The sequence below is a fragment of the Eutrigla gurnardus genome (assembly GCF_963514095.1).
Source record: "Eutrigla gurnardus genome assembly, chromosome: 15".
Taxonomy (NCBI): domain Eukaryota; kingdom Metazoa; phylum Chordata; class Actinopteri; order Perciformes; family Triglidae; genus Eutrigla; species Eutrigla gurnardus.
The window spans coordinates 16,036,877-16,064,308 of record NC_139938.1 but is presented as its reverse complement, the minus strand read 5'-3'; the positions used below and the strand labels follow the sequence as shown (position 1 = coordinate 16,064,308).

Sequence of the window (27,432 nt, the reverse complement as noted above, 5' to 3'; positions counted from 1 at the left end):
TTGAATGGTGATTACGTTGCTTTTAAATCTGACAGTTTAGTGACGTACGAGGTGCTCTTGAACGCAACGGGATGGAAGGTGGGTTTTTCTCCTCTTTTTTGACTCTTTTGGGGAGGAAGGCGGGGGGGCAAAGCATTTCCTTTTTCCATTTTGCATCATCACTGTCTGTGGATCTAAAAGGCCAGACAGACGTGGAGCTTTTAGTCGGATTAACGCGAACAGGGCTGGAGGAGGATGCTACAGCAAAACTTCGGGCGTTCATTTTGGATTTAGCAGCCAGAAGTTTGACGTGATTGTGTTCCCGTGGTGATCGGGGGGGATCGGCTTCGGTGTCAGCGTGGAAGTATTTCCTGAGGGGAAAGAGAGATCCTCAACTTGGACATGGAAGCGAAGTGAGGAAGTTGGGGGGAAACCATTCAACGCGAGTTGTGAGGAGGAGTTGCGACGGTTTTCCCAGATGTCTCCACCGATGCAGTCAGCGGCTGTCTAATCAAACACCTCCACACCCCGAAAGTCTATTTTATGTCTCACTACTCCGTGGAATACTACAACTGCATGCCTCGTTCTAAACTCGGATTCCCCCCAGCCAGCATTAGAATAACGGGATTTAAAATGAAATGACTCGTCGACGGTTCTGGATGTGGACGATCACTGAGGAGACCAGATAAAAGGAGCCGTTTGAAACGCATAGGAGTCGGGCGTTATCGTGACAATGTTATTTGGCTGAAGTCTTCGGAAAACTCCCCCAATGAGCCTCACACAGTCAACGCTCACTGACAGGTAGGCTACATGCTTTTATCCATCCACCTCTCCGATGCTTTATTATAGCCTACTATGCTATGCTTGTTTTGAGTAGTTTTATGAATGGAAACACAACTAACTGCACTCCGCCGAACTCCATTTTGAAAACACCTAATTTAAGCGTTTCTTAATTGTTGCATGTATGAGCATGCATAATAGGCAGACCGTAATATAAGACTTTTAAAATATATATATATATTTTAGTATTTTTGGAAAATTCTGCAATCAAATGACGTAAAAGTATTTACTATTTAAATGGCCCTCTTCACATTGCACCGTGTAAGGATAGGAGGGTCCCTGGGATTGATTGGGAATATCCTTTTAAAGTTGAGGTGCTTTATATATACTGGATACCCGCCGACCTGGATACAAGTCTTCAGCAATGCCGTGAGCTTTTAATTATGTTTTAACTTCAGTGTCTCGTCTGGTAAATAGTCTCAGCGTAGTTCGTGAAAGTGTTCCGTCTCTTCATTGAAAACAAAACGGAACACAACGGGCTCGACTTTCCTCTTTCCCAACCCTGGGATGACGAGCTCCCCTTCCCAGCCAACAGGGGGCGTTTTCCCCGCAGTGACTCTTGACTTTTTTCGCCTGAAATTTTATAAAATATTTAAAGGTTCTGCACATTTTTTTTCCTGTTTATAAGCTCCAAGACAAGTGCACAACCGGAAAGACAATTTCCTTGTTGACAGCCTGGACTGAAGTCGATCTGACAGCAGTGAAACAGACCCACAGAGGTTCACACTGGCATGATTGCTGCTTTCTCACGCAACAGTCGGAACATCCTACTTCCCAGAAGTACGAGAATGTTATGTTCAAGTGCTTTGTTGTTGGGGCTATTGGAAAAAAACTTATAGCAGACTATATTCCATGGGCATTCATGTGTCCCAGTCTGCAACTCGTATTTACCACAATTCTGATGTGAAGGAAACGTGTTATCTGTGATTGTAAACAGGGTTAATCCACGAGCCCGTCTTTGCAACAAACTGCAGGGTTGTGCACATAGAAACCCATGCGTGTCCATACAAATTGATTATGTGATCACATGACTGATTGATCACAGAAAAAAACACAGGCTGACGTAAGGGAGGAAAAGCAAGCATTTGTGTGCTATTTCCGTCTGGTTCTTGTCAGAGAAATGAGTCCCTGATAAAGTTTGTTGGGACCAACCTGAAACGTTTTCTTTGGAACGACCATATGAGGTGAAATGTTTTTAAAACGTTAATGGTTCACTAAGAGCTTCACGGATTCCACCCCACACAAGTCACTTGTGTATTTTTACACTCGGCAATCAGGAGTTTCCTCTGAGGAAATGCCAAAACAAAGGCACACATGACTGCCTCGGAAAGTCAAACAAAAGTCATTTGATTTCTTGACCTTCAGCCTGCAGAGAGGACTGAGGTGTTCTTCTGCTTCGCTGCTGCTTAACCAGCCTGGGCCTCTTTTTTCTGTCCTTTTTTGATTCTCTGTAATGTTTCCATCACAACTTCCTCATAAAGACCATGTACAGTTAAAACAGACGGTGAAGTGGAAAGCATGACACACGCCAATGAAGGGACTTTAAAGGGAAAAAATCGACCCTGAAATGGATTTCACAGATACTTCTGCAGCGTTGTACAGCTCAGGTTAGATTTGCGAGGTTCAGCAGCTAATGAAGTGTTACCTAGTTATTTTCTATGGGACAGGAGGTTTTCTGGTCTAGAAACACATTTATTTTTTGCAGTGTAGCTGGTTGAAAACATCACATTCAGTTTGTGACTCCTTTTCGTCTGTAATAATAAATGTAAAAAAACGTACCAAGTAAATGCAAAGAAACTCCAGCTGTCAAATACATGTAGTGGAGTAAAAAGTACACTATTTGCCTCTGAAATACAGAGGAGTAGAAGTGTAATGTAGTATAAAGGTGAAATACTCAAGTAAAAGTACCTCCATAGTGCACCTAAGTGTACAGTACTTCCTAGTTAGTGTCCAGCCCTGCAGAAGTCTGGGGTTCAGTTGCCTGGCAACATGTGTGCCAACTCCAGCAGTGGTTTGGTCACTTCTTGGACGTTGTTCAAGGGTTTCTCGGTGAGAAGAATTCAGTCTGAGCAGCCTGCTAGGCTTCTCCTAACATTGGTGATATTTTACTTGTCTGGAGGTGACGACCCCCAGCGTGCGACTGGTCCTCCTGGATGGACTAAACCAACCCTGGCTCTTATAGACTGCTGTGGAGGGCTTGTTAGGCCCACAGTACTTTCACCAGCAGAAGGAACTTGAAGCACGCCACCTTGCCCTGGAGGTTTTGGTGGAAGCAGTCCACTTTTAGGCGTTTAAAGGAAAACTACAGTTTATTACAACTCAGGTTTTATTTGAGCAGATGTGGCCATTGCTTTTGTACATTGTACTCCAAAATAATTGCTGAGATCTGGGAACATTGCTCAAAGAACATAAAATAAACAAGCAGTGAGGCAATCAAAATAAAAGCAGTGATTAAACCACTGTCTGTTCTCCATCATAGTTCATAGAGCCGCACTCTTGGCATCGTTTGTTAGCACCACATTTCGGGTGAGCTCGCCTTTCGGTTTCATCTTCAAATGAGGTGGTTTGGATCAGCTGGTCAGTTAGTTTACAACCTCTGATCACGATTCCCCCGTGGACGTGTGTTTTTTTATCGGTGTCCTGATTTCAGTGATTTTACTTTTAGAAACTTTTAGGCACAGACAACTGTGCCATTTTTTTCATTTTGCTGCATTAAAAATGATCATTTGCAGTTGGGAAGGGTAATATATTGCATTGTATGACATTGAAACATCATAAGGTCGTATTGTGACTTAAATTTGTGATGATATTGCATCGTGGTTCTCTTGTGATTCCCACCGCTAATGTCCCAGCCATCGCACATCTAAGGGCGTATTCGGACCTAGCTGACGAAGCAAACAACAGTTTGCAAGCGCGTGGCGCAACATGTGTATAGAGATTTCTCCTTGAATCAGAACAAAGCAAAAACAAAACTACAGGTCTGAATATTTGTTTGTTTTTTGTGGAAAAGAATGAAACGGAGTTCAGGCAGGTGGAAGCGTGATGCTTGAATCATTGTGTGTGCGATGGAGCTGAACGCCAGACGGCTGTGGACCAGCTCCGTGCTCTTTGTCACACAGTTACGCTGATCTGTGTGTTTTCACCCCCATCGCTACACCCCCCTATCGCTACACCCCCTCCACCGGACCACGGCCTTTGACGGGAAGTGGTGACATCACTGTTAAACAATGTCTGTCGGCCCAGCAGACCACCGGCCCTTCCTGACTGACGCTGCTGCTGGCGACACATCAGTGCAGGATGGCTGCAGCACCGACCAGACGGCTTATACACTACAACAATCCACACTTCAATGTGCTGATCTTTCACTTTCAGATGAATTAGTTGACAATAATACATTTTAATACAAAATATCCCATTTTTATTTGAACATTTTCTCACAGTACTCCGGTGCATTTGCGTGCTCCTCCCAGACAGTGTTTGACAGTAAATGGTAGACAGATGCATTCATACACCCAAAGCAAATGTGGGTAACGGGCCACAATCTGAGTCTTGTCATCTTCATCATTTCTTCCACAGCCTGTGAAAGTACAGCAGCTGGCAGGGCATAAAAAATATGCAACAATCGGCATCATTCATGAACAACTTTCCAGAGACGCAACTTACTGTTGGCCTCTCGCTCTTTCTCCCATCAAATTATAATCTGAGATGAGAGTTATTTATGTAACTGCCATTCTATGAATCCTAAATGAGCACCAGAGATGTTCCATAAAAGCTGGACTTCCACTGTCTCCGGTAAAAAGACTCCACAAGTCTTTTATTTGGATTCTTCTATGTCACGATTGTGCCTCTAAGAGGTGACGTGCCGTACATCGTGACTGATCATGGGATCGATTTGGTGGTCGTTGCTCTCTAGTGTCTTGCACTCATGTATTTTTGATACCAACACGTGTCATTAAATCTTAAAAAATTAACAGTAAGAGCAGGATTATGTATGAGAGGGAGACATCGTGTTAAAGCACAATTCATTGGTATTATTTTTTTTCAAGTTTATTCATAAAGCACATTACAGCAACAAGGTCATTTAAAGCACTTTACAGACAAGTGCTTATGAAACATATTATAAAAGGACATTTAAATGCATTCAAAACAGTCATTAAAGAGCCGAGAGAACACACAATAAAAACAGTAAGATACAAAATACAAGAGTAAAAAAGTCCGAGTTTTCTGGGAGTTTGTTGCAGATACGAGCCATAAAGCTGAACACTCTGGGGACGGACTGTTTTAGACTCGGTGTACTCATCACTGAAGACCAACAACGCTTCGTCATGACAGATGACCAAAGGGCAGGCAGGTCAATGACAACACAATTAATACCATATCAATTACTCATGAAGGATTCAGACTTCACACCGTGTTCAAAGGGTTTGTTGGAAAGATTTCCCTCGGGACGAACACACATCTGTACGCTGCTGTTCAACTTACAGTATTTAAATTACTTCAGCCACAACAAACCATTTGTTCTCAAATTACCAATGTAGTCACGATTTGGCATTGGATATTAAGGCTTTATTAATGCTGGAAATACGATCCGTATCAATCTGTCTGTGTGAGGATTTAAGGTTTCTTACATCGACTGTATTGCAAACGTAGTCCTGAATGCTTCGCTGCCTACATTATTAAGTTCCTCCATTAGATCATTCGTGGGAGTTCACAAGCTTAAATTAAATTTGGATGCTTGCGGTGACGCAGTGGTAGGAGCTAAGTAGTGTCAGATGCAAATGTTAATGGAGCGGACGCTGAAATATTCCCTCTGAAATGTTCAAATGATAAACCAGCTAAAGTTGAAAGGATCTGGTGAGTCTGAGCTTCGTTGTTGTCCAGAATCTATTAAAAGGAGTCAGATTTCATTGGGAAAGACAGAAAGTACTGCAAGTGTCTGATTGTGTGACTCACGAGAAAAAGAAAGTTAATTCAGTAAAAGGAAAAATGTTCAACAAATATATGTGTGGCTTAGACAGAAATGAACCATGCCATTTTTATTCCGTCTTCTCTGTTAGATTGATTTTGCGTGATTCTGGTTTGGGTATTTATCCGGTTTGTTTTATTTATTTGTGTAGCACCCAAACTTTAAAGGTCTCTTACGAAACCGCCGGAGCCTCACACTGCAGTTGCCATTATTTCTTAATTTTAATAGGCTCGCATTCATCTAAACAATCGATCACAATGAAGAATCGCCAGTATATGCTGAGCTTAAAACCGTACAGAAAATCTTTATGTTACTAATTATTATTTTTTTAGCACTTACTTGTGAAAGATGAGCTCATTCTATCGGATGGTAGTGTTTGTTTTCCTATAAATAACTGAGATAAAGTACAACGTGGAAATATGCGTTGTTCTGTGTGGATTTGAACGTTAATAGAGGAAACGCTGGTTGAGTGCTGTGGTTTTCAGAAAGCTGGATCATTAAGCAATTACTATTAAGGCATAAATCATGTACTTCACTATATCTCACCACATTCAAACAACAAGTAGTAAATGTGTATGTGGAGTTTTAGCTTCTTCTCTCGTGGGCTTTTGTCTCCGACCCTGCGAAGCTCCGTGCTGAGTGCTTTCCTTATCATCCCAGAGGAATCATCTGGTATTTTTGGCATGTAAGATTACTGCCTGTTTTTTTCCCTTCCTCCTTTGGTAACTTCACAGTGAGAAAGTAAAGAAAGTCTGATCAAACCAGCCAGCAGACGCATAATAAAATAAGTTACCAATGATTTGCTTTTATTGTGGTGCCAGTCAACATTTCACATGGAAGTGAACACTTTTCCTTTCGTATTCGTGGAGAACTTTTGACCTTTCGCGGTGCTTCAAACAATGTAATGACCTCTACAGAGGCAGGACATGTCCCACACTGTTGGACAGTCCTGGATTATAGGCTATAGCATGTGTGTCTTTTCTAAAGGGACAGCATCGTGTAACGCTAGCTTTACATGCTAATGATATCATGCTAACATTTATCCGATAGCATTCAAGACTGGCTTTGAAGTGAATCCACAGTTGTAAATTAAAAAAGAGACAGATTGTTTCATTATGGGGTCAAGTCCATTTCTACTGCTATCAGTTGTTGAACCATGAGCTTCAGGTGGAGTAATCACCTGACCTGAATCAGAGAGATGACGCCTCTGAAGTTTGAATAAGCCTTTTTTTAAATATCTGAAGCTGGTTTCCTCCCTCTCACCCACCAGTATGCACTTAGCTGCCGCCCACTGAGCAGGATGCAATCTGTCCCAGTCTCGCCATGTCTTATCACTTCTAATCTCCAACCACAGCAAGGAGGCTCCCTAAGTGGGCCCTCCAGTCCCAGAGACATGGCTGCCACCATAATACTCTTCCATTTGACATCATTTCACCCCATGGAGTCTGTAATTATGACAGTATTGTTGTGTCTAGGAGTGAAGTGGAATCAGTTTCTTCTGTTCAACCCGTTTTACACATAAGCTTGGTTTTCTGCCTGAATCTGATATCCCAGGATTTAAATTTAGTTTTAAATTTAGCACAGTGAGGTTAGTTTAGACAGGACTGGACACACTCTATACGTTTGGTCTTCTGTCTTCCCTCAAAGACACTTCTCCTTCCCGTCCCCCTCCTCCTTTTCTTTCCCAGCCTTCTCCCACATTCAGGAAACTGGAGCGGAGCCAAGAACCCTGGTCTCCGTTTCCGGGAATCTGTCCCACAAAGCCACAGTATAGTGAGTTGGCCCTGACGTGGGAGCCATTGTTAGAAGCCCGGGGCCCCCATTGTCCGAGGGAGGAACAGCAGCACAAACAAAACCCCCTCTTGTGGAACGAGTAGGAGGAGCTGTAGGGGGTGGGCAGGAGCAGGGGAACCTCTGCATTAATAAATATATATATTTATTTATTTCTCTTTGATAGTGTGGACATGACTGGAGGATACTACCCTGGTTGTCTATGGGAATCTCACTAGATTGTTCTGATAACGATGCCAGTATCAGAAATGCTGGATCGCACAGATTTATCAGCTTTTAACAGCAGCAGCAACGCATCCATCGCTAGCCCATCTTTAAATCCCACCTCATCCGTACACATGTGCTACACACCTGTGGTTAAACACTTACACACATTTTAACCCTGACGATGCAACATCATGAACAACAAATCTGCGTCAAATAGAGCTAGGTAGCGTTAGCTGTTAGCCGGCAGCACAGTCCCGTTTGGCTAACTAACCGGCCTAATGGCTCATTTTAACAGTGGTTGTGTTGAGTTAAATTGTGATGCAATCAAGCTCAGTAAAACGACCAATCATGTCAGGTTGTCATCCCACGCTGTTGAAACCAAAATGAAACATGCATCTCTCAGTAGTTTGTTTGACTGTCTTAATTATTACTTTAGAAAAAAAGTTTAATTCTTTTGATTTAAATTCCTTTGTCTGACAAATTGTGAGAAAGTGATTTGGTTGTTGATCTTTATATTAATTTGTTTTCGGGTTTTAATTAATTTATGTGTCTATTATAATTTGCAACTACTTCCATCTCAAGTTTTATCTTCACGCTATCAGTAGTGTTTGTGGTGCAGTATTGTGTTTCCACCCGGAATCAAATGTGCTTTGTGAATAAAGTTTCCTTTGCGTTTAACTTTATCGTGATATGTTCAAATGTAATCTTGTAAAATGTAGTTCAGCAGCTCTAAGCAGCAATACTGGGTTTTTACAAAGCTCAGGTATCAGAATCAGGAAGGAAAAACTGTTGCATGTCTAGACCTCACTGTATCTGAAACTCGACTGATGACATGTTTATCTATACTTGGAGGTTATGTGCTGTATATGTTCATATTGATCACAAGATTATTTATCTTCAACATACATTTCCTGATAATGTCCTAGATTACCATTCTTCAAACAGAAAGGACATTTTTTGGAAAGCTATATCAGTATCAGGTGTTGTATCTTTAGTAGTGTTCAAGGTATTCAGATATTATGACGTGTGTTCTCACCTTGCTGGGTGTCTCTCTAGGACCCCGAGCATTCTCAACAAGGACGCTGCAGAGAAGAAACCCAAGAATGAGAAATCCTCCGTCTCCCTCAAACACGAGTTTGACCCTACAGGTAAAGATGCTGCAGCATTTCTTCTTTCCCTCATTCTTTATTGACATGGCCACAACACATGCAGACAGCCTCTTCAACAAAGCTTGTTTAGAGATAGAGAAAATAAAAAAGGAGCAAGTAAAAGCTGAAGAAAAACAGTACAAATAGACCAAATGGTAATTGATTAATCAAGAAAATAATCAAAGTTAGTTCCGGTCCTAATGCACAGATATAAATGACATATTTTAGTCTCGTTCTTCTGTATTCTTGTATAAAATGTTTTCGCCGTACATTTGCTTTAAACTTTAAAAGAATGACTTGCTCCGTAGTTTTTGATCACAGGGGGGAGGGGGCTGGTGAACGGAGATTCAGGCAGGAACACGTTGTAAAGGTGGTTGCCTGGGCTGCTGGCTGGACATTAATCCTTCCTGCCCTTTTCTTCACCCGGGAGGCTCCTTCATGGAGCTCCAATTATCCACTCAGCTCTCTCTAGCTCTCTGAGGGGAAGCAGGGCCGAGGAAACCCAACTTCCTCGGTGGCTACAGGACAAACATCCATCTGGCTTGATGGGCTTTGCACTTTTATAAACGCAGCCGTAGGTTTCACTGGCTCACATTCGAATGGGTTTTTATCAGCTGTTCAGGTGGTCATGGGATTTCCCACAGTGTCACTACAGAACAAAGGAGTTTAATACATATAAATGGGTTAAAGGCGTCTTCCTGACCACTAGCAGCGCTACGGACACAAAGAAATACAAATAATGTATAAATAATAACACAACTTCGTCGACGACCATACTCCTCAGATGTAATATGATCACCAACATCATACCAGATCATCAACATCAGATCATCAGTTTGGTTTTTGCTCATCTCGCTCCTTGGTGTTCTGTGACGTAGTCGAGTGTGTGTTTGTGTGCGGACGGCAGGTCTCGTGCAGCGCTGTGTGATCATCCAGAGAGATGAAAACGGCTTCGGCCTGACTGTAAGTGGAGACAACCCTGTGTTTGTGCAGCTGGTGAAAGAAGGTAAAGCTCGCTCACACAAGCATCTCTTCAACTGATTTAAAGCTAATTCTAACCCTAAAATCAAGTGAAGCAGGAAACCCGTTTGAGAAGCGAGGACCTGCCTCACCACGATGCTTTAAAACTAGAATTATATATAAAGAAGCCACATCTCTGACTCTGCTTCCGTCTTCGGGTTTGCAGATGGAGCTGCGATGCGAGCTGGTGTCCAGACAGGCGACAGGATCATTAAGGTGAGACTCGTTTCTTTCTTCCTTCCAGGATCAGAAACCTGAACACCTCTGGGTCTGAAAGTCAGTTTAAAGATGCACCTGATCTCTTTTCACAGGATTGTCGACAATAAGAAAACCTTCAACTGTTAACAAATCCAGTGCTTTTTGTTTTCTTTCAGGTTAATGGGACCTTAGTCACACATTCAAACCACATTGAGGTTGTGAAGCTGATAAAATGTAAGTATTCACTTCTAATAACGTCTTCATTCAATTCAGTCACCAGCTTTCTAACCTCTAAAGATAGGGAGAGCAAACCCCAGTGTGTCCAGCTGTGTGTGAGACGGGGAATCAGCTGAGCAGAGTAAAGACAGAAAGGAGGTTTTCTCTGAACGTGGACAAGACAGGGTTGTTGGTGTTGGTGTCTCTTTAGGACCGACAATCCGAGACCTGGTGCTGAATGGATCTGTGGTGGGATCGGCACGAAGGTCCAGATAACCAACATTTGTCAGGGAGAGAACAGATGAAGAAGCACCCAGTGATTCATTTCTGAGGGATCTGTGAAGAAGCTGTAACAGTTTTATTTAATTACTGGGAAAACAAGGCAACCAAAAGCTTTTTCATTCGTTTTTATTTATTATAATAATTTGTATTATGATTATACAGGATAAGCGGTAGACAATGGATGGATGTATTATGATTATATTTCAACAGAGACGGTGCACATTCATAAACGTTACTGTGAATGCACCAAGAGTCTATTTTTCATCTGCCGTCCCTGTACAGATGCTGCAGACTTCCTCTAAAAACAGAACAAAAGAATGAAAAGTCATTGAGGGATTGTTTAAAATATGCAACACTAGGATTCAATACAAGACGTGCAAAATAACGTTTATTACAAATTACATTGAGCTGCGTTATTAGACACTACAACAACATACACAACATGCTAATAAGTTAGCCTGATACATCGAGAAACACTTCAATGAAGCCTGTTTGACTTTTAAAAGTCATCACTGAGTCCTGATTGGACGAGGCTTCTGTGACCGTCACCCTCGTGTTTCTGGAGAGGTGTTTTTAAACTCTGCAGCCGTTTATTTAGTTCCAGGAGCCATAAATCCACATTTGTGCTGACTGCGGTGTGCTCAGACAAAGATGGAAGTCTGACTCTCAGCTATTAAAACCGTCGTGTCTTGTGGAAATAAATCTATATTTCATGTGGAGAGGGAGGTTTGGGGGTTTTCCCGTCCACTTGTGTGCACAGCTGGCTTGGACAACACATAACTCATGACATAACATATCAGCGTTATTCTGCTGTTCCTGTTCTGTGGTCAGTGTTTCTCTTTCAGCTGAATTCTGCTGATTACATCTTCATGCTGGCTTGGATGCTTTTTTTTTTTTTTTTTTTTTTTTTTTTTTAATGTATCAGCATGTTTGTTGCTCTTCACTTTGGCTTGGTTTCCTCTCACCGTGACTTGTCCCTGGCAGCGGGTTCCTATGTAGCCCTGACGGTGCTGGGGAGGCCTCCAGGGCTTCCTCACATCCCCCTGGACGACGAGGACAAGGGGGGCACGAAGGAGGAAGGGGCAGAGGTCAGCCCACCATCGGCTCTCGCAGCACCCCACTCACCTGCACCGCCAGCCGGGGAGCAAGGCAGCCCACAGGAGCTCATCGCCTCCACCCTCACCTCCACTCTGCCTGATGGGGTAAGGAAGAAGAATGAGTGTGTGACATCTCAGTCTCGTCTTTTTGATAAAGGTTGCATTCAAGACCAAATTCGTATGAAGGTATGTGGTATAGATAAATACAATGAGATTAGACAATTTAAAATGTATACATCACTAGAAGAACTAACAATATGAGTTTCCATTGTCACCTTATTTGGTTTTCAAAAGGATTTTAAATCATCTTGGAAATATGGATGACCTTCCATTTTACGTTCACGATGATACCACTTCTAGTTGTAAAATGGGGAAATGTGTAGATTATTTTCCGAAGCGAGGGTCAAAAGGTCAGAGGGTGTCTTATGCAAATGTATGATTTTCTTTTTAAAAATCTACAGCTATGTGAATAGAAGGAAAAGATATTCCTTTCATTTGTACGAGGTCATATATACTCTATGTATTCATGAATCTCCATGTTCCCCTTTCTTCTTTATCACTTTCAGTATGACGAGCTTCACTTCTCTCTTCTCCTGTGAAAACCTCATGCTCCTTTCAAGCACATTCACATGTCACAGAAATAATAATAAGGGAACCATGCGGTTTTTCATCTCAACATGTCTTCATTGTTTCCTCTTTTAGGATGAGAACAAACACACACACAGCCAGAAGGCCGACGGTCTTCAAAAGATGCTAACCAAGGAGCAACAGGGCATACAGGTGTGTGTGACCGGGAAACATAGGCAAGGCACGGCGGCGAGGGAGGAGGAGTACAGCAGAAACCCTCGACCTGAACTACTGAAGGAGGCCAAGAAGCACATTTCACTGCTGCATTCATTTAAAGTGGATTGTATTGTAAACAGTGCAAACCTGCACATGATTACTTCTACATTCACATAATCAAAATAAAACAGCAACAACCATGAAATGTCTTTATGTGACGATTATCAGTAACACAGTAACAGTAGTGTGTGTCTGTGTGTGTCTGTCTGTCTGTCTGTGTGTGTGTCTGTGTGTCTGTGTGTGTGCGTCCGTGTGTGTGTGTGTGTGTGTGTGTGTGTGTGTGTGTGTGTGTGTGTGTGTGTGTGTGTGTGTGTGTGTGTGTGTGTGTGTGTGTGTGTGTGTGTGTGTGTGTGTGTGTGTGTGCGTCTGTGCGTCTGTGTGTGTGTGTGTGTGTGTGTGTGTGTGTGTGTGTGTGTGTGTGTGCGTCCGTGTGTGTGTGTGATCCAGGATGGAGCAGCAGGGTCCAGGAGGAGGGAGGAGGGGGAGGGTGGTCCTCCTCTGAGGGATCAGACCCCGTCCTCGCGGGGCGACGGGCCCTCCACCAACAATAACTCTGTGGGTATAAAAACAGAAGAACCACGTTACCCAGAAGCACTCTGTGCTTTTGTCAGGTGTGGTGTTTCCAGCTGCTCGAGGCAGTGTTGGTGTGATTTAAATGATTTGTCAATAATTGGTTGTTGAACAAAATAATAAACTGACTGTAGATTTGATTATGAAATATTAGTAGTTTGTCAATGAAAACCTTCACTGGTTCAGCTTGTCTCTGTTTTATAGATCGTTCAGACAAGTTGAAAATGTTGCCCTTGGCTCTGGGAACTCTCCACATGATTTTTGCTGATTTTAGTGTAAACCTTTCATACTCCATGAGTTATTTAACACCAGTGGATCAGATGCTGCCGCTAATAATAATATTTGATCAGAGTGCCCACGATGTAATGTTCCAACAGGAAGCCTTTCTAAAAATACGACTTTCACAGCCTCCTTTTTAATAACTTCCCCTTTTTAATCCCAGCTTCTATAAATAGGGATGAAACGGTCCTTTCCACCTCTGGGGATTCCCAGTATTTCAGCACCAGACTAAACAATCAATTTGGCTTAAGTGTTGTGTTGTCCTCTTTGTGTGTATAAATGTGTACGTCTGTGTGTGTGTAGGTGCACAGCAGCCCCCTTACAGAGGGACCCGGCCAAAGAGCGACGCCCTGTCAGAGCCCGGACGCCAGCCGGCGGGACGGCCTCGTCTTCTGTCCATGGCCCGACGCTGAGGACACGCCTGACACGGTAATGGAGTCAGACACACACACACACACACACATCAGACCCTAAAGGCCTTTGCACACGTGATTAACACAACGTGAGCTCATGAGGGTGTGCAAAACTGTTGAATCCTGTCAAAGGTGTCTTTGTACTTGATTTCTTAAATATGCGCCGATCCTCCATAGTTTATGATCCATGTAGAATGAAACCCATTCTCCCTCGTCAAAGACGCTTAAAGAAGGGTCAGCCATAATCCAATCACACTCGTCGTGCCTACCCATAAGGCTGAATATTTATCCAGGCTTTTGATTTGAAAGTGTGTGATCATGCTAATGTATCACTCAGGACTCCAGTGCTCAGTGCATTGTGGGTAGCCCCCCCTACCTCCTCAACCGCCAGATCATCGGAGCGGAAGATGACTACTTTGACTCTCAGCAGGAGCAGGTATCCAAAGAAATCCTTATTATCTTCTTTCACACTGCTGATTATTGCTGATGTGGGGTTTGAAGAGCAGTGTGAGGTATTGATCCTGCTCTCTCTCTCTGTGTGTCAGATCAATGAACTGTGCAGCTGTTTCCAGAGCATCGACTCGCTGAAGTCTCGGCCGGCTCACCTCGCCGTCTTCCTCCACCATGTTGTCTCCCAGTTTGACCCGGCGCCGTTGGTATGCATGCAAACACACACAATACAACTCACTCAGTGTAAGGGCGTTCATGAATGTGGTTTTAACAGTCTGGCGACAGGCGTTAAGCTTCCATCCACAGAAAGCCAATGGGATTTTCCTGTTGGATTTTGGAGAAAATGCACATTATTTCTGTTGAGGCAGTAAAGACGTAAAACAATCTTTGATCAAATATTCTAACTGAGACGAGGAACAGCCCGTTGACAGTATGTTCTGGCTCTTCCCCCTGCTAGCTCTGTTACCTCTACGCCGACATGCACAAGCAGCCCAGCTCCAAAGAAAGCCGCCGCATCTTCATGGAGTTCCACTCGCTCTTCGTGGATCGAACGGCTGTAAGTTCTTCTCTCTGTCTGTCTCTGTCTCTTTTCTAAGTTTCTGACTTATTGAGTATTTTCTGTATTTCCGTACTTTCCCAGAATCTTAAAGTACCGGTGCCAGAGGCAGTTGCAGCTGAATTAGGTAAGAGACGCACTAAATTACTTTCAGAAATGCATGCAACTATTTCGTTGAAGTCAAAGATCATATTTCATGGTGTCTCTGCACAGAGAAGCGGAGGCTGGAGTTGATCCCAGAGGAGCTCTGCAAACACTACACTCAGGTGTTACAGGAAGCTCTCCTACCAGACCTGCACAAGAACCTGGAGGACTTCAGGTACCAGGAAGTCTTCACATCCTTCTCTGCAGTAAAAGTACAGCATAGGTCAAAGTCCTGCACTGAATGTGTTGCCTCAATCAAAGTAAGTAAATCTGTGTGCAGACAGAAGCGCAGCATGGGTCTGACTCTGGCTGAAGACGAGCTGTGCAAGCTGGACTTACAGGGAGGGAAAGACCAGCAGGCGCTGGAGAGGGAATGCTCCTGTGCTGAACACATCCTCTCCAAGATAGAGGATATCCTGTGAGCACATACACAGACACACACACACACACACACATTCAAGTACATTCAGCCCATATTGTCCTTGTGTGATTGTGTGTGTGGTAATCCTGAGCTGCCTGTTGCAGGTTGACGTCACAGCCCACAGAAGAGGAGAAGTGGTGAGAGGAGGCAGCCTTTTATGCTTTTATTATTATTATGTCATCAGTCAGCTGAAGGAAAGACAATTTATCTGCAGCTTGAAATGGTTTCTGTTCCTGTTGAACCAATGATATATATATATATATCTATATATTCTATGAAACATTTTAATCAGATTAATCACAGGCTAGCTGTTAATCATGATTAATCACCATTTCCTCTTAAAATAGTTGTGGGAATGGAAAGATAAACCAGAGACTTTTAAATATTGCCACACAGTGAGTAACTTGTTTGTTCTTGACTGTTGTAGCCAAGCAACGCAGTATGTGATCCTCACCTATATGAAGCACCTCGGGGTGAAAGTGAAGGAGCCTCGAGGCCTCGAACACAAACGAGCGCGCATCAATTTCCTCCCCAAGATTAAGGTCCGTCTGCTCTCTCACCATCTATACACTATCATCTATAAGTATCACCATGCAAATACATCTGTTAGAAATGCACCAACGTTTTAAATGTGCGTCATTTTCAACGAGCAGAAGAGCATCAAGCCCGACAAGCCGGAAGGCGAGGAGAAAGTGAAAAAGCCTCGGTTTCCCAACATCCTCGGCCCACCTCGGCGTCTGAGCAGAGTCGACTCCACTTCAGGTGAAAACTACGGCTTCATCTGGTGTTCGTACATGGATTCAGTGTGTGTGAGTTGTAATGTTTGTTGCCTACGTGCTCGTGTGCAGTTGGTAAAGCCGTGGAGCTGAACAAGCAGCGGTCCCCGAAGCTGCTCTCTCCGCCGGCCTTCGGCATCCCTGAGCAGCCGGACCCCCCCGCCTCCAGCTCCGGGCGGATCCGTGGAAACCAGCTGGGCGAAGGATCGGACGCCGGCACGCCTTCCCTGCCTTCCACCAGCTGCATCTCGCCTGTACACAGCTCGCCCACCGGCCAGGCGTCAGACACCAGCGGACAGGACTCAGACTCCAGTAAGTAAACCCAATCCTCTTGGCCTCGTTTCGGGAATCTTGGAACACAGTTTCCTAAATGCTCCCAGTTAAAACGATGCAGAATAATCCTAAAGGGCACAAGCACTACACCAAATCAAAATAAAACCACTGGAACATTATTGGAAATACGTCTTAGGTTGTAAGACAGTTCAGTCTCTTCTCAGATTGTCTCATTTGGAAGAAAAACCCCAAAACATTGCATTATTGAAAGAAGCAACAAACTCGATGGATCTCAGGACTGCCAGGTTGGGAACCATTGCCCAAGGCAATACCACTATTAAGAGGGAGTATTACATTAGGGAGTATGAGGTCCGCTATTACTTATTCTAAAATACAGCTTATTTTCAGGAGCTAGAACACCATTGTTCTCTAAATATACTTGTTTTTTTTTCATAGCTGCTGCTGCTTTTCATTCTTTACTCTTCATTCTAGAAATCTGAGATTTGTTCCCCTTATCACCTGTTGGAATAATGAATTAATTCACGCAGTCGTAGTTAACAGGTCAAACGTTAACCTGTCCTCGTTGTGTCCCAGACATGTCCCCGTTGTGCATCCAGCCCAGGCTGGGCGAGGGTCTGCAGCCTGGCGAGCCCCAGGACGGGGCCTCCGGTCTGACCGGCACTCAGTTTGACTTCAGCCCCTCCAACCTGGAGCAGCTGCAGGAGGAGGACCCCGACACTTTCAGGCAAATAAAACACCTCCTTGTTCTTCATAACCTGATCTTTACACCTTCGTTTCCATCATTATTCTCATTATTCTATCCTTCATAGCGTCATTTACACAATAATTCATTACTATTGTTTTATCTGATGTATGGAGTAAAACAAAGAGATATTCAACGTTCCCTCTGTAAAAAAAAAAAAACAGAACTTTCTTTATCCATGTTTGGATTTATATTCTGGAAATTCATTGAATACAAAACCTGCCTCATTTGCATATTTAAACATACAATTTCAGAAAACGTGTAATACAAATGAATGATTGTCTGAATGTCAGTAACGTGTTAAACTGTGAACCCACGAAGGACACAAGAGGACAAGTTAAAGCTGCAGATTTCAGATTCAATCTGCATTTCATTGATTTCTTTGAGTCGATAATGATGAAATAGTTCTAGATTAAATAGTGGTTTAAACTCTACATTGATGTTAGTTATGATAAGAGAATGTAATCCACGTTTTCAGCTGTGTTTGTTGAGTCCGTCCCTCATCTGTGCGTCTTCTCTCCGGCCGTCAGCAGGATGGAGGGTCAGGGCCCGGCGAGTTCAGCCGACGTCCAGAGTGAGGACGACCAGGGGGGGGAGATGGAGTGTGAAGAAACCCCTCTGAACTGGCAGAGTCTGGTGAGTCGAGACGTCCTGGCCAGCCTGACGCCGCACGAGATCAAACGGCAGGAAGTCATCAACGGTGAGTCTGTGGCGATGTCACACATGTCACGGAGCGATCGATGACCCACAAAGACCTGAACATGCAGCCTGTGTCCGCCGCCCTCAGAGCTCTTCTACACTGAGCGTGCACACCTGAGGAAGCTGAAGGTGTTGGACGGGGTTTTCTACCAGAGGCTGAGCAGAGACTGTGTCCTTCCTCCAGAGGACCTCAAACACATCTTCATCAACCTGGAGGAGATCATCCAGCTGCACGGTAGCGCCGCTCACACACACTTCATAACCTGCTGCAGCCAATAAAAACATGAAGAAATGACTTGTTAGTGATGGAGTGTGATGTTTGCATTTCACAACTTCTTCTTCAGTTTCCGTCACGGAGCAAATGAGCGCCATCGGGAAGAGGAGCGAAACGTCGGTGATCGGTCAGATCGCAGACGACCTGCTGGCCTGGGTGAGTCATGTGATTTCACAATAAAAGCTTTGGCAACAGGTGAAGCGTCAGCACACCTGTTCAATCAAAGGCAGCTGCAAGAGGAGATCAAAAGTATATGTAAATATGGTTTAGTGTAAAATGTGTTTGTCATAGGAGGAACATTATGTTGAATGTATCAAGAGGTGAACATGGAGCAATTAAACAGTTGTCTTTTAATCTTGAAGTAATTTGTTTATTTGACAGGAACCATTAAGGAAGCCCAACAATTAAGATCTGGGAAATGTAGAGGATTAAGAGTAGAAAGTTATTTTTTATGATAATATAACATGTTTAAATGTTCCTTCGTCTAATCTACGGATGATGAATCCATGTAAAAACCCTGAGTGTAAATGTGTGTGTGGGTTCCAGTTCAGCGGGGAGGAAGAGGAGAAGATCAAGCGAGCGGTGGGAACGTTCTGCAGTAACCAGCCGTCTGCCCTGGAGCTCATCAAGAGCAAGAAGAAGAAGGACCAGCGCTTCACTTTATTCATGCAGGTCCTGTTTATTTTGATCATCACTAATTTAAAGTTTATATGTATGTTGATGTGAATATTTGTTACCAGCCAACAGTTATGTTTTTATATCCATGTGTTCTAAATAGAAAGATGTATTTTATCTTTTCATGCATCCCAAAAAAAAGACATAAATCACAGGTTATAAAAACACAATCAAACAAGGAGATTTCTTTGAGAACAGAGCGTTGTTTATAGGATCTATTAATTGCATGGCATGTATCGTTTCCAGCAGGTTTTGGACATTGACCCTCCTCATCTTTCCTTGCAGGAAGCCGAGAGTAACCGTCTGTGTCGCCGGCTGCAGCTGAAAGACATCATTCCTGTGGAGATGCAGCGAGTCACCAAGTACCCGCTGCTGCTGGACAACATCGCCAAGTACACAGGTGTGATGATGTCATGACGGTGGTTAGTCGGAGAAGTTTGATCAAACTTTAGGCCCCGGTATGTTGTCATTATGGTCACGACTGTGATACCATCGTTCCCCACAGGAGACAGTGACGAGCGGGAAAAGGTGAAGAAAGCTGCCGATTGTTGCAAAAAGATCCTGAACCACGTGAACCAGGCCGTCAAAGAGGCTGAAAACAAACAGGTAGAGTCATCGGTTCGGATTAACACAGCCTTAAAGTTTACGCTGAAGGTTTGGGGAGATTTTTAATGATTAAGGCGTCCTCCTGCAGCGCTCCTCCCTCCCACAAGCACAGAAGTCATCGTGGTCTGATGCCGTTATTCAGCCGCAGTTAAGCCAATAGTTATTGTGTTTCAGCATCCAGTTATCCAAAAACAGTAAATGCACAGTGAATCTACATATCACGCTATATGTTTAATCGTAGAATACACTGTTAACATACAAACTTAGGATATTAATCATACTATATACAGTAGATACAGGTGTGCAGATTTGCTGCCGTCGTTTGAAATGAAATGAGGTTGTGAGACGATAGAACAAAGCCGTGTGGAGGTCAAGAAGCAGAACAGAAACTACACACTGAGAGTTGAGCGTCTATTGCTCAGGCAGGAGTGGCTTCCCGTTTCTCACCGCAGAGAAGCTGAATCAGAGCTGAGTCGCTGTGATCGAGGCTCCAGCTGCCAACAAAACAGCAAGTTGAATTACCCAGAGGCTACGGATAGCAGAAGGCTAAACTAAATCAGGCTTAGGCACACCTGCATGAGTGTAAGGAACGCCCTCTCTCTGAAGGACCTGTGATTGGTCAAAGTCTCCCATCACCGGCTAGAAACAGAGCAGAGAGGAGGCAGAGGTTTTCTCTTTAATCCTTGAATTTTGCTGAAAGGAGAAAACAGTGTCTGACCCAGCTTTAAAACCTGCAGCTGAAAACGTTCTGTTGTTTGAAAAGCTTTTAAGGAGTTGCGTTGTTCCTCAACAGAGACTCGAGGAGTATCAGAGAAGGTTAGACCTCTCGTCTTTCAAACAGAGTGAAAACCCCATGATCCTGGAGCTGAGGGTAAGAAACCCCCGATTCTCTCAACACATGACCACATCATACGCTTTTCATTAAAAATGTATTCTTGTTCCTGCAGAATCTGGACTTTACCAAGAGGAAGATGGTACACGAGGGACCTCTGTCCTGGAAAGTCAATAAAGACAAGACGATTGGTACACATACACACATTTATGAGACTTACATTCAAATATTCAACTTTCCTGATTCAATCACCCACTTTCAGCTAGTTTGGGACAATATCTAAGTCCCATCCGTATATTTCCACACCGATGCACATGCGGTTTTTAATATATCTTCCTTCCAGAGCTGTACACCATCCTCCTGGAGGACATCCTGGTTTTACTGCAGAAACAAGACGAGCGTCTGGTCCTCAAGTTCCACGGCAAGAATCCGGCCAGTGCCGCCGACACCAAGCACATCTTCAGCCCCGTCATCAAGCTCAACACGGTGCTGGTTCGTCCAGTGGCCACCGGTAAGAACCTGCAGTGTGAGTGAGTGAGTGTGTGCAGCTCTGCGTCTGTCCACGGCCAAACTACAGAATGTTTTACGTACCCAGTTATTGACTGCATGCTGACTCCTCATCCGCTACACTTAACTGGCCCCTGACCAGTAGGGGGCACTAATGATGACACAGCTGAGCGTACAGCTGACTCCCAGCCAGCACTCTGCACAGAGACACAGTGAGAGGAAGCAGTTTGCTGCGTTTTGAGGGCTACAAATGAAGACTTTGTAGAAACGTCCATATGTTTTGTCCTCACCAGACAACAAGTCTTTCTTCGTGCTGTCCATGTCGGAGAACGGGGCTCAGATCTACGAGCTGACGGCTCAGACGGTGTCCGATCAGAGAGCGTAAGTCTCCGCCAACACAAACAGCGAGCTGGCTTGTTTTTCCCCGCTCTCATCCCACTGTGTCGCCTCCGTTCCTCCAGGTGGCAGTGTCTGATCACTCAATGTGCCGACGCCATGAAGGCCAAACCTCGCGGCAGAGAACGCACGCCTCCGGCTCAGTCCGAGTGAGTTCGCCGACCAGCCAGCTGCTCGCTGACACGTTTCTCGTTGTTTGGTTGTCGTTTCTAACGTGAGTGTGTTTCAGTGCTGAGCGGGACGCCATCGAGATCATCAAGCGTGAGATGCCCAAGGCGAGCAGAGATGCTAACGGCACGTCGAGTGGAAGCATCCGTTCTTCAGGTACGGCGACAGCGACTGAATGAAGTTTTCTACAACTCTGTGATTCCAGCTGTCAACCTTTAAAATCCAAATCTCAATCCCCAGACAAAGATGCCGCCTCCTCTCCAGACATTCAAGCTCAGCCGAGTAACAACCCGTTTGATGGCATGAATTCAGGAGACGAGGAAGAGGAGCCGGTCGTGGCAGATGGAAGGGAGGACAAGGTGGAGGTGGAGGAGGAGGAGGAGGATGAAGAGGTGGACGAAGCAGAACTCGAGGCCTTCCTGGACGGGCAGCTGGAGGACGGACTGCCCTTCCTGCAGGAAGAGTCGAGTCAGGTTGAAACCCAAGAGCACGACGCGTTTGCCGTGGCCTCCTCCAAAGGTGAAGATGCTCTCAGGACACGTAAGTTACGACACTAAAGGGTCAGTTCACCCAAATCAACAGAACTTCTAACCATGCAGACAGTGGCAGTGTAAGGATGATGACATCTTCTCTGTCCTAGTGGCCATGCTGAAGCAGGCTCTTTTCAACCACATGATCAGCAGAGAGGCCGAGGAGGAGAAAGAGGAGGCGCAGGAGAGCAGGAGGAGCCCTGGGGGTCAGCTGAGTGCCTCTTTGCCCGGGAGTCCAGAGGGGCCCGCAAGTTCACAGGAAGAAAACCCTCCGCTTCCATCGGGACTCCCGCCACTGTCTGAGACGGCTGAACGCAACGGTGAGGGATCCGAGAACCAGTTTGAACCAGTTAGAGCCAGTTAGAGTCCGTTAGAACCAGTTTGAACCAGTTAGAGCCAACTAGAGCCAGTTGGAACCAGTAAGAGCCCGTTAGAACCAGTTTGAACCAGTTAGAGCCAGTTAGAGCCAGTTAGAGCCAACTAGAGCCAGTTAGAACCAGTTAGAACCAGTTAGAGCCAGTTAGAACCAGTTCGAGCCAGTTAGAACCAGTTAGAACCCGTTAGAAGCAGTTTGAACCAGTTAGAACCAGTTAGAGCCAGTTAGAGTCCGTTAGAACCAGTTTGAACCAGTTAGAGCCAACTAGAGCCAGTTGGAACCAGTAAGAGCCCGTTAGAACCAGTTTGAACCAGTTAGAGCCAGTTAGAGCCAGTTAGAGCCAACTAGAGCCAGTTAGAACCAGTTAGAACCAGTTCGAGCCAGTTAGAACCAGTTAGAACCCGTTAGAAGCAGTTTGAACCAGTTAGAACCAGTTAGAGCCAGTTTGGTTAATATACCTTGCCACCACAGTTTGAAGCACTGCTGTTTTTACACGTCTCTGGATTAAACAACCAATATATGCTTTGAAAAACCAGGCTAGGTGTTTCCACCTGTTTCTAGTCTTTGTGCTAAGCTAACTGAAACCTGAGAGATTGTCTCTGCTCTGCTCCTCACCCAGGTGGTTTCGTGGTTCTGGACTTGGGCGGGGGCTCCGAGGAGAGCAGCACCGATGATGACGGGGGTGTCGGATGCGACGTGGGCATCGACATGAGGAAGCTGCTGTCCTCCTCCTCGCAGGCAGGGGGCGGCGGCCCCAACCTCAGCAGACAGCTAATGACCCACCTGCGCCTCCTACAGGCCGACCTGCAGCATCTAAAGGTACTGCACACGCAACCGCCTTTCTGAGCTGCTTTTACACACACACACACACACACACACACACACACACACAGGTAGTCAAAATGTTGTGTCCCTTTAAAAATGACCTACAGGATCCTGGGATTGTTTTTTTGAACTGACTGCAGCTGTCAGAGTGAAATGTGTGCTCTTATAACAGCGTTTTTACACGTCACCTCATTGATCCTGTTGCTTTGTTTTATTTCGTGGATCTGTTTCTCCAGGAGGTGGAGATGAAGTACAACGAGCTGCAACGATCGCACGACGACGCCGCTCCTCAGTCGCACGACAACAACGATGCGTCGCACTGATTTTCACCCACTCCACGCTCCAGCATCAGACTGTTAGAAGCCAATCAGTGATTCCTCCTGACGAGACTTTGACTGTGTAAAGCTGGCATCGCCCGACAACGGAGGCTTCAGGTGTCAACGCACGACGTCGTCATGATTTTTAGGAATTTTCACGATAAAGAGACTGTGGAATTACCCGAGGACAATTAATAATAACAATGGACTGCATAAATGATTTTAAACACTGGAGATATGAAATGTCACAGCGGAGATGAAGACACATGAGAATGAGGAAGGTTCAGGACTCACTGCTGTAAAAGTCAAGACAAAAGAGACGACCTCGACTGTTCACATTCAGTCCAGAGCGCCGCGTAATTCACCTGCTTCAAGGTTTAAAGAGGTAAAGACTTCTTCGCTGTGGAACTTCGGTCCCCTCACCTTTTTACATTTGGCACCTTTCTCAAAAAATTGTTAAGTTTTCCTTCAAGCATGAAAACGACAGCATCTTAAATGATTATGAGCTTGTAAAACCTCATTTCTTCCAGGTTGATAAACTGAACATTTATTTGGGGATCGGCCGGGATCGGCCGTTTGTTTCCCGCTCGTCATCTTGATTCGAACGTCTGCACATGACGTCATCGTCCCACATTTAAAATTTCCCACAGCACTTGAATGTAGCACAATATGGCAAACATAGATTCAGATCGCCGCCTGTTCAAAGTGATGCATAATATAATACAGGACGATGAACAACCTGCAGAAAGGGAGCAGATTCGATAAATGCTTCTCTAGATTGGTTTTATCAGATTGCTTTAATAAGTCCAAACGCAGAAGTCATCCAGATCCCTCAGCTGTCAGACCTGCAGCTAGAAGAAGAGTTTGTGAGATTTTCCTGGAGCACAATGCACCATATAATAGATATGCAAGCTTTTCACGCCGTGTGCACAAGCAAGTTTATTGAATTGAACTCTATCATAGAATTTATTTTCCGTTTGTAATTCACACTTATGTTGTTGTGTGTCATCAAACGCTAAAAAGTACTTCCTTGTTTTATTACCCTGCAATATTGTAAGGAGATTTTTCTCTGGGATTATTTCCACTTTTAGGTCCAAAGATTCACTCATGAAAACCTCCAGACTTCACTGTAACGTTGGACTCAAATATTCACCGGCCACCCGACTGCACACGTGAGATTCAGATGAAATATACTGAAAAGAATTCATCCACAAAGAAAAGTAAAAGATGGGCATGGACTGCTTTCCATGTAAAGGAATATAATGTACATTTATGAGTGTATATCAAAGGGTTTTGTGTGTTTCTGTTTTTTTACACCTGCAATCATGTAATGTTTAACACCAACTTAAAAAGAGGAAAGTATCCGTGAAGTCGATCTGTTTCATTCAAACTGCTTTTAACCGGTTTGTTTCACAAACGGCTCACTTTTCATTTCTGGTCTTGTTTGGCGTTTGATGATGACGGCAGTTTATTTATTTTAAATAATACATCTGTTGCTCTACGAGGGATCTGCAGCTTTCCAAAAGTCTTAAAGCAAGTTTAGGCTCCTCTGATGGGAACCTCATCGGCTCATAAATCAGCTGAAAGGAATTCAATAATGTATTCATTCTGCAATCGCTTATTCCTTCCACCCGTTTCTGCCAGTATATAAAACATGTCTACACTGCTGGAAGCATATCCTCCATCTCTGCTTCTTTGTCTGCCGCCTTCAATCCCTGAGATTATTCATTCCTCCTGAAGATGGAAATCTTCACGTATAAAGTTTTTAAAAAACAAAACAAAAGAGATGGTAGTTTTTAGCAAACGTCGGTGTATTTATTGGAGACTATTTTCACGGATTAAAGGGCCCGTGTGCAGCATTTCTGGGGCTCCATCAGCAGAAATGGAATATAATATTCACAACTATAATAAGAATCATTGTGTTTCCGTTGAGTTTAGCCCTTCATATCTACAAAGAGGGCGTGTCCTCTTAACAGAGTTTCTACAGTAGCCCAGAAGGGACAAACCAAACGCTGGCTCTAGAGAGAGGGAATCAGCTTCAAGCTGGCAGGCCGGGTCTCTTGCGAGAAGAGAGTTGCGCTTTGGGTAATGTAGTTCTGCTTTTATTCAGACCAACTCTTATTCTTCAATCTGTCCATCAGCACTTGCAGAGGATTTATTTTAGGGTTAAAGAGGAAGTATTCTGGTCCTTTTACTGAAGTAAAGTAAGTTATATGTGATGTTTCTGGATTAATATTACTGCTGCATACATCGATGTATTCATGCCACAGATGTAGCTTTTGTCCCTGCAAGAACCGTCAGTTTAACCATCTTTAATTGCTTCAGTTCAGCTTCTGCGTGTCTTTGAGCTGCTGGTTCTCTCGCCACTTTTTGTACTTTGCAAGACTTTTCTTGTAGCCAAACCTGGCAATGTCCACCATGAACACCCAGGCGAGTCCGTACATGGCCACGCCCCCGAGCTTCATTATGGTCGTGGTCCTGGGGGAGGTGAGCTCGCAGTAAAGCATTAGCGTGCCGACCCCGACGCGCACAATGGCGAATAGCGAGATGAAGAGCAGGTCCACGGCGTCGCCCAGCAGGCTGTCGTACAGGCCCAGCCGCCGCAGGAACCAGCGGCTCTGCAGCAGGGGGTTGGTGAGCTCGCTGCCGAAGATGACGGCGCAGGTCTCGCAGGCCGACACGCCCATGAGCAGCGCCAGCAGGATGCCCACGATGCTGGCGCCGTGGTGGGCCAGCATGACGGGACCCTCGGTGTGGTGGCGCACGCACCAGCCCATATCGAAGAAGAAGTAGCCGAGGCAGACGGCGAGGGCGAAGGTCTGGAGCTCGGTGTTCTCTGTGCCTGGGGGGTCGGACAGGGTCAGGGTCAGCTAGGGTCAAACATCCTCGTAATGAACATCGGTTAATATCTAATTAGACGCTCATAAGATGCTCACTAACATTATTAAGTGCAAATAAGACTAAATAAGTGTCAATAACAGCATCATAAACAGTTTTATAAGCACTTGTTAACAGTTTATGATTATTAAAAAAAACACATTTGTCCTGATCCTGTCATATTGATAGAATCCAGCTGCCCTGAAAGTGAAATAGCATAGCTAACTGTTAATAAATGCATAATAAAGGATTAATTAACACAATAGGGCATTGTTCTGACTAATTACATGTTGAACACGTTTCAGGCTTTTTAAGCCACCTGCGTGCGTGAAAGGCCAGGGTCCGACGATGAAGAGGACGTAGGCCGTCAGCAGCACGATGAGGACGCCGTGGGACAAGGTGACCAGCCGGCAGCTCCACTCGGGCCCCCGCCCAGGCAAGGTGTAGCAGAACCACAGGTAGAGGCAGGACCAGCCAATCAGGCTGCAGATCACCCACAGCGCTGGCATGGCGAGCCTGTGTGGGACGAGAGGTTCGCCATGTTTAAATGTCGTGTGTTTGACGTGAAGCTGTAAGAAGAGGTTCTAGAACCAGGTGACACTTCGAGGGCCAGTGTGTGGGATCTGGCGACATCTAGTGGTGGGGTTGCACATTGCCATTACATGTCTCATCTGCAGCTGGTCTTTGGTTTGTCCTTTCTGGGCTTCTGTAGGAGGCTCTTTTTGATAAGGTTTATGTAAATTGTTTGAAAGCAAGTTCATAAATCCTTCATTTTATACGAATCAATAACATTTCTTTTTTGCTTTTAATTTACTTATTGCAATATGGTATTTCCGCTTGAATAACATCTGAATACTTCTTCCACCACTGCTGCAGACCCCCACTGATGAACTGATAATGAATTACAAAAATGTACTTGTAAAAGTATAAAATATATTTTTGACATTGTTGGAAAATACTGCTTTAAAAAAAGGAACACTACATTATTTTTTAAATATGTCTGCTCACACTCATATTATGGTATGTTATTAACCTTTTGTTAAATATTTGTATTCTTATTTTAATTGATAGTTTTTTAATTTAGTTGACTAAATTGGGCAATTTTCTTCTGACCCTTA

At 44.4% G+C, this 27,432-nt stretch overlaps 2 protein-coding genes across 2 annotated transcripts; one reads left to right on the top strand and one right to left on the bottom strand.

The window, feature by feature from the left end:
* The first annotated feature begins 149 nt into the window (after window positions 1-149).
* Window positions 150-24,799, top strand: arhgef12b (Rho guanine nucleotide exchange factor (GEF) 12b). Its single transcript, XM_084028790.1, has 36 exons — window positions 150-780; window positions 8,840-8,931; window positions 9,839-9,937; window positions 10,118-10,167; window positions 10,326-10,383; window positions 11,632-11,849; window positions 12,447-12,524; window positions 13,035-13,142; window positions 13,740-13,865; window positions 14,187-14,285; window positions 14,395-14,505; window positions 14,757-14,855; window positions 14,940-14,982; window positions 15,069-15,174; window positions 15,280-15,417; window positions 15,525-15,557; window positions 15,848-15,962; window positions 16,074-16,182; window positions 16,269-16,508; window positions 17,064-17,214; window positions 17,766-17,932; window positions 18,020-18,166; window positions 18,276-18,361; window positions 18,752-18,877; window positions 19,166-19,280; window positions 19,386-19,486; window positions 20,280-20,357; window positions 20,434-20,509; window positions 20,662-20,829; window positions 21,119-21,206; window positions 21,287-21,370; window positions 21,451-21,545; window positions 21,630-21,929; window positions 22,030-22,239; window positions 22,915-23,114; window positions 23,357-24,799. Exons 1-36 carry the CDS (start codon window positions 749-751, stop codon window positions 23,441-23,443), a joined length of 4,233 nt encoding a protein of 1,410 aa, XP_083884916.1. The 5' UTR covers window positions 150-748; the 3' UTR covers window positions 23,444-24,799.
* On the bottom strand, window positions 23,352-26,921 carry tlcd5b (TLC domain containing 5b). Its single transcript, XM_084028791.1, has 2 exons — window positions 26,634-26,921; window positions 23,352-26,279 (listed from the first exon to the last, which is right to left on the bottom strand). The coding sequence occupies exons 1-2, from the start codon at window positions 26,821-26,823 to the stop codon at window positions 25,759-25,761; spliced, it is 711 nt and encodes a 236-aa protein (XP_083884917.1). The 5' UTR covers window positions 26,824-26,921; the 3' UTR covers window positions 23,352-25,758.
* Window positions 26,922-27,432: the final 511 nt, after the last annotated feature.

Coding starts and splice junctions, on each gene's coding strand:
- arhgef12b (XM_084028790.1), top strand. CDS start 749: ATGAGCCTCACACAGTCAACGCTCACTGACAG. Junction 15,175..15,279: donor AAGAACCTGGAGGACTTCAG/GTACCAGGAAGT, acceptor ATCTGTGTGCAG/ACAGAAGCGCAGCATGGGTC. Junction 21,930..22,029: donor TGAAGATGCTCTCAGGACAC/GTAAGTTACGAC, acceptor TCTCTGTCCTAG/TGGCCATGCTGAAGCAGGCT.
- tlcd5b (XM_084028791.1), bottom strand. CDS start 26,823: ATGCCAGCGCTGTGGGTGATCTGCAGCCTGATTGGCTGGTCCTGCCTC. Junction 26,280..26,633: donor CTGGCCTTTCACGCACGCAG/GTGGCTTAAAAA, acceptor CCGACCCCCCAG/GCACAGAGAACACCGAGCTC.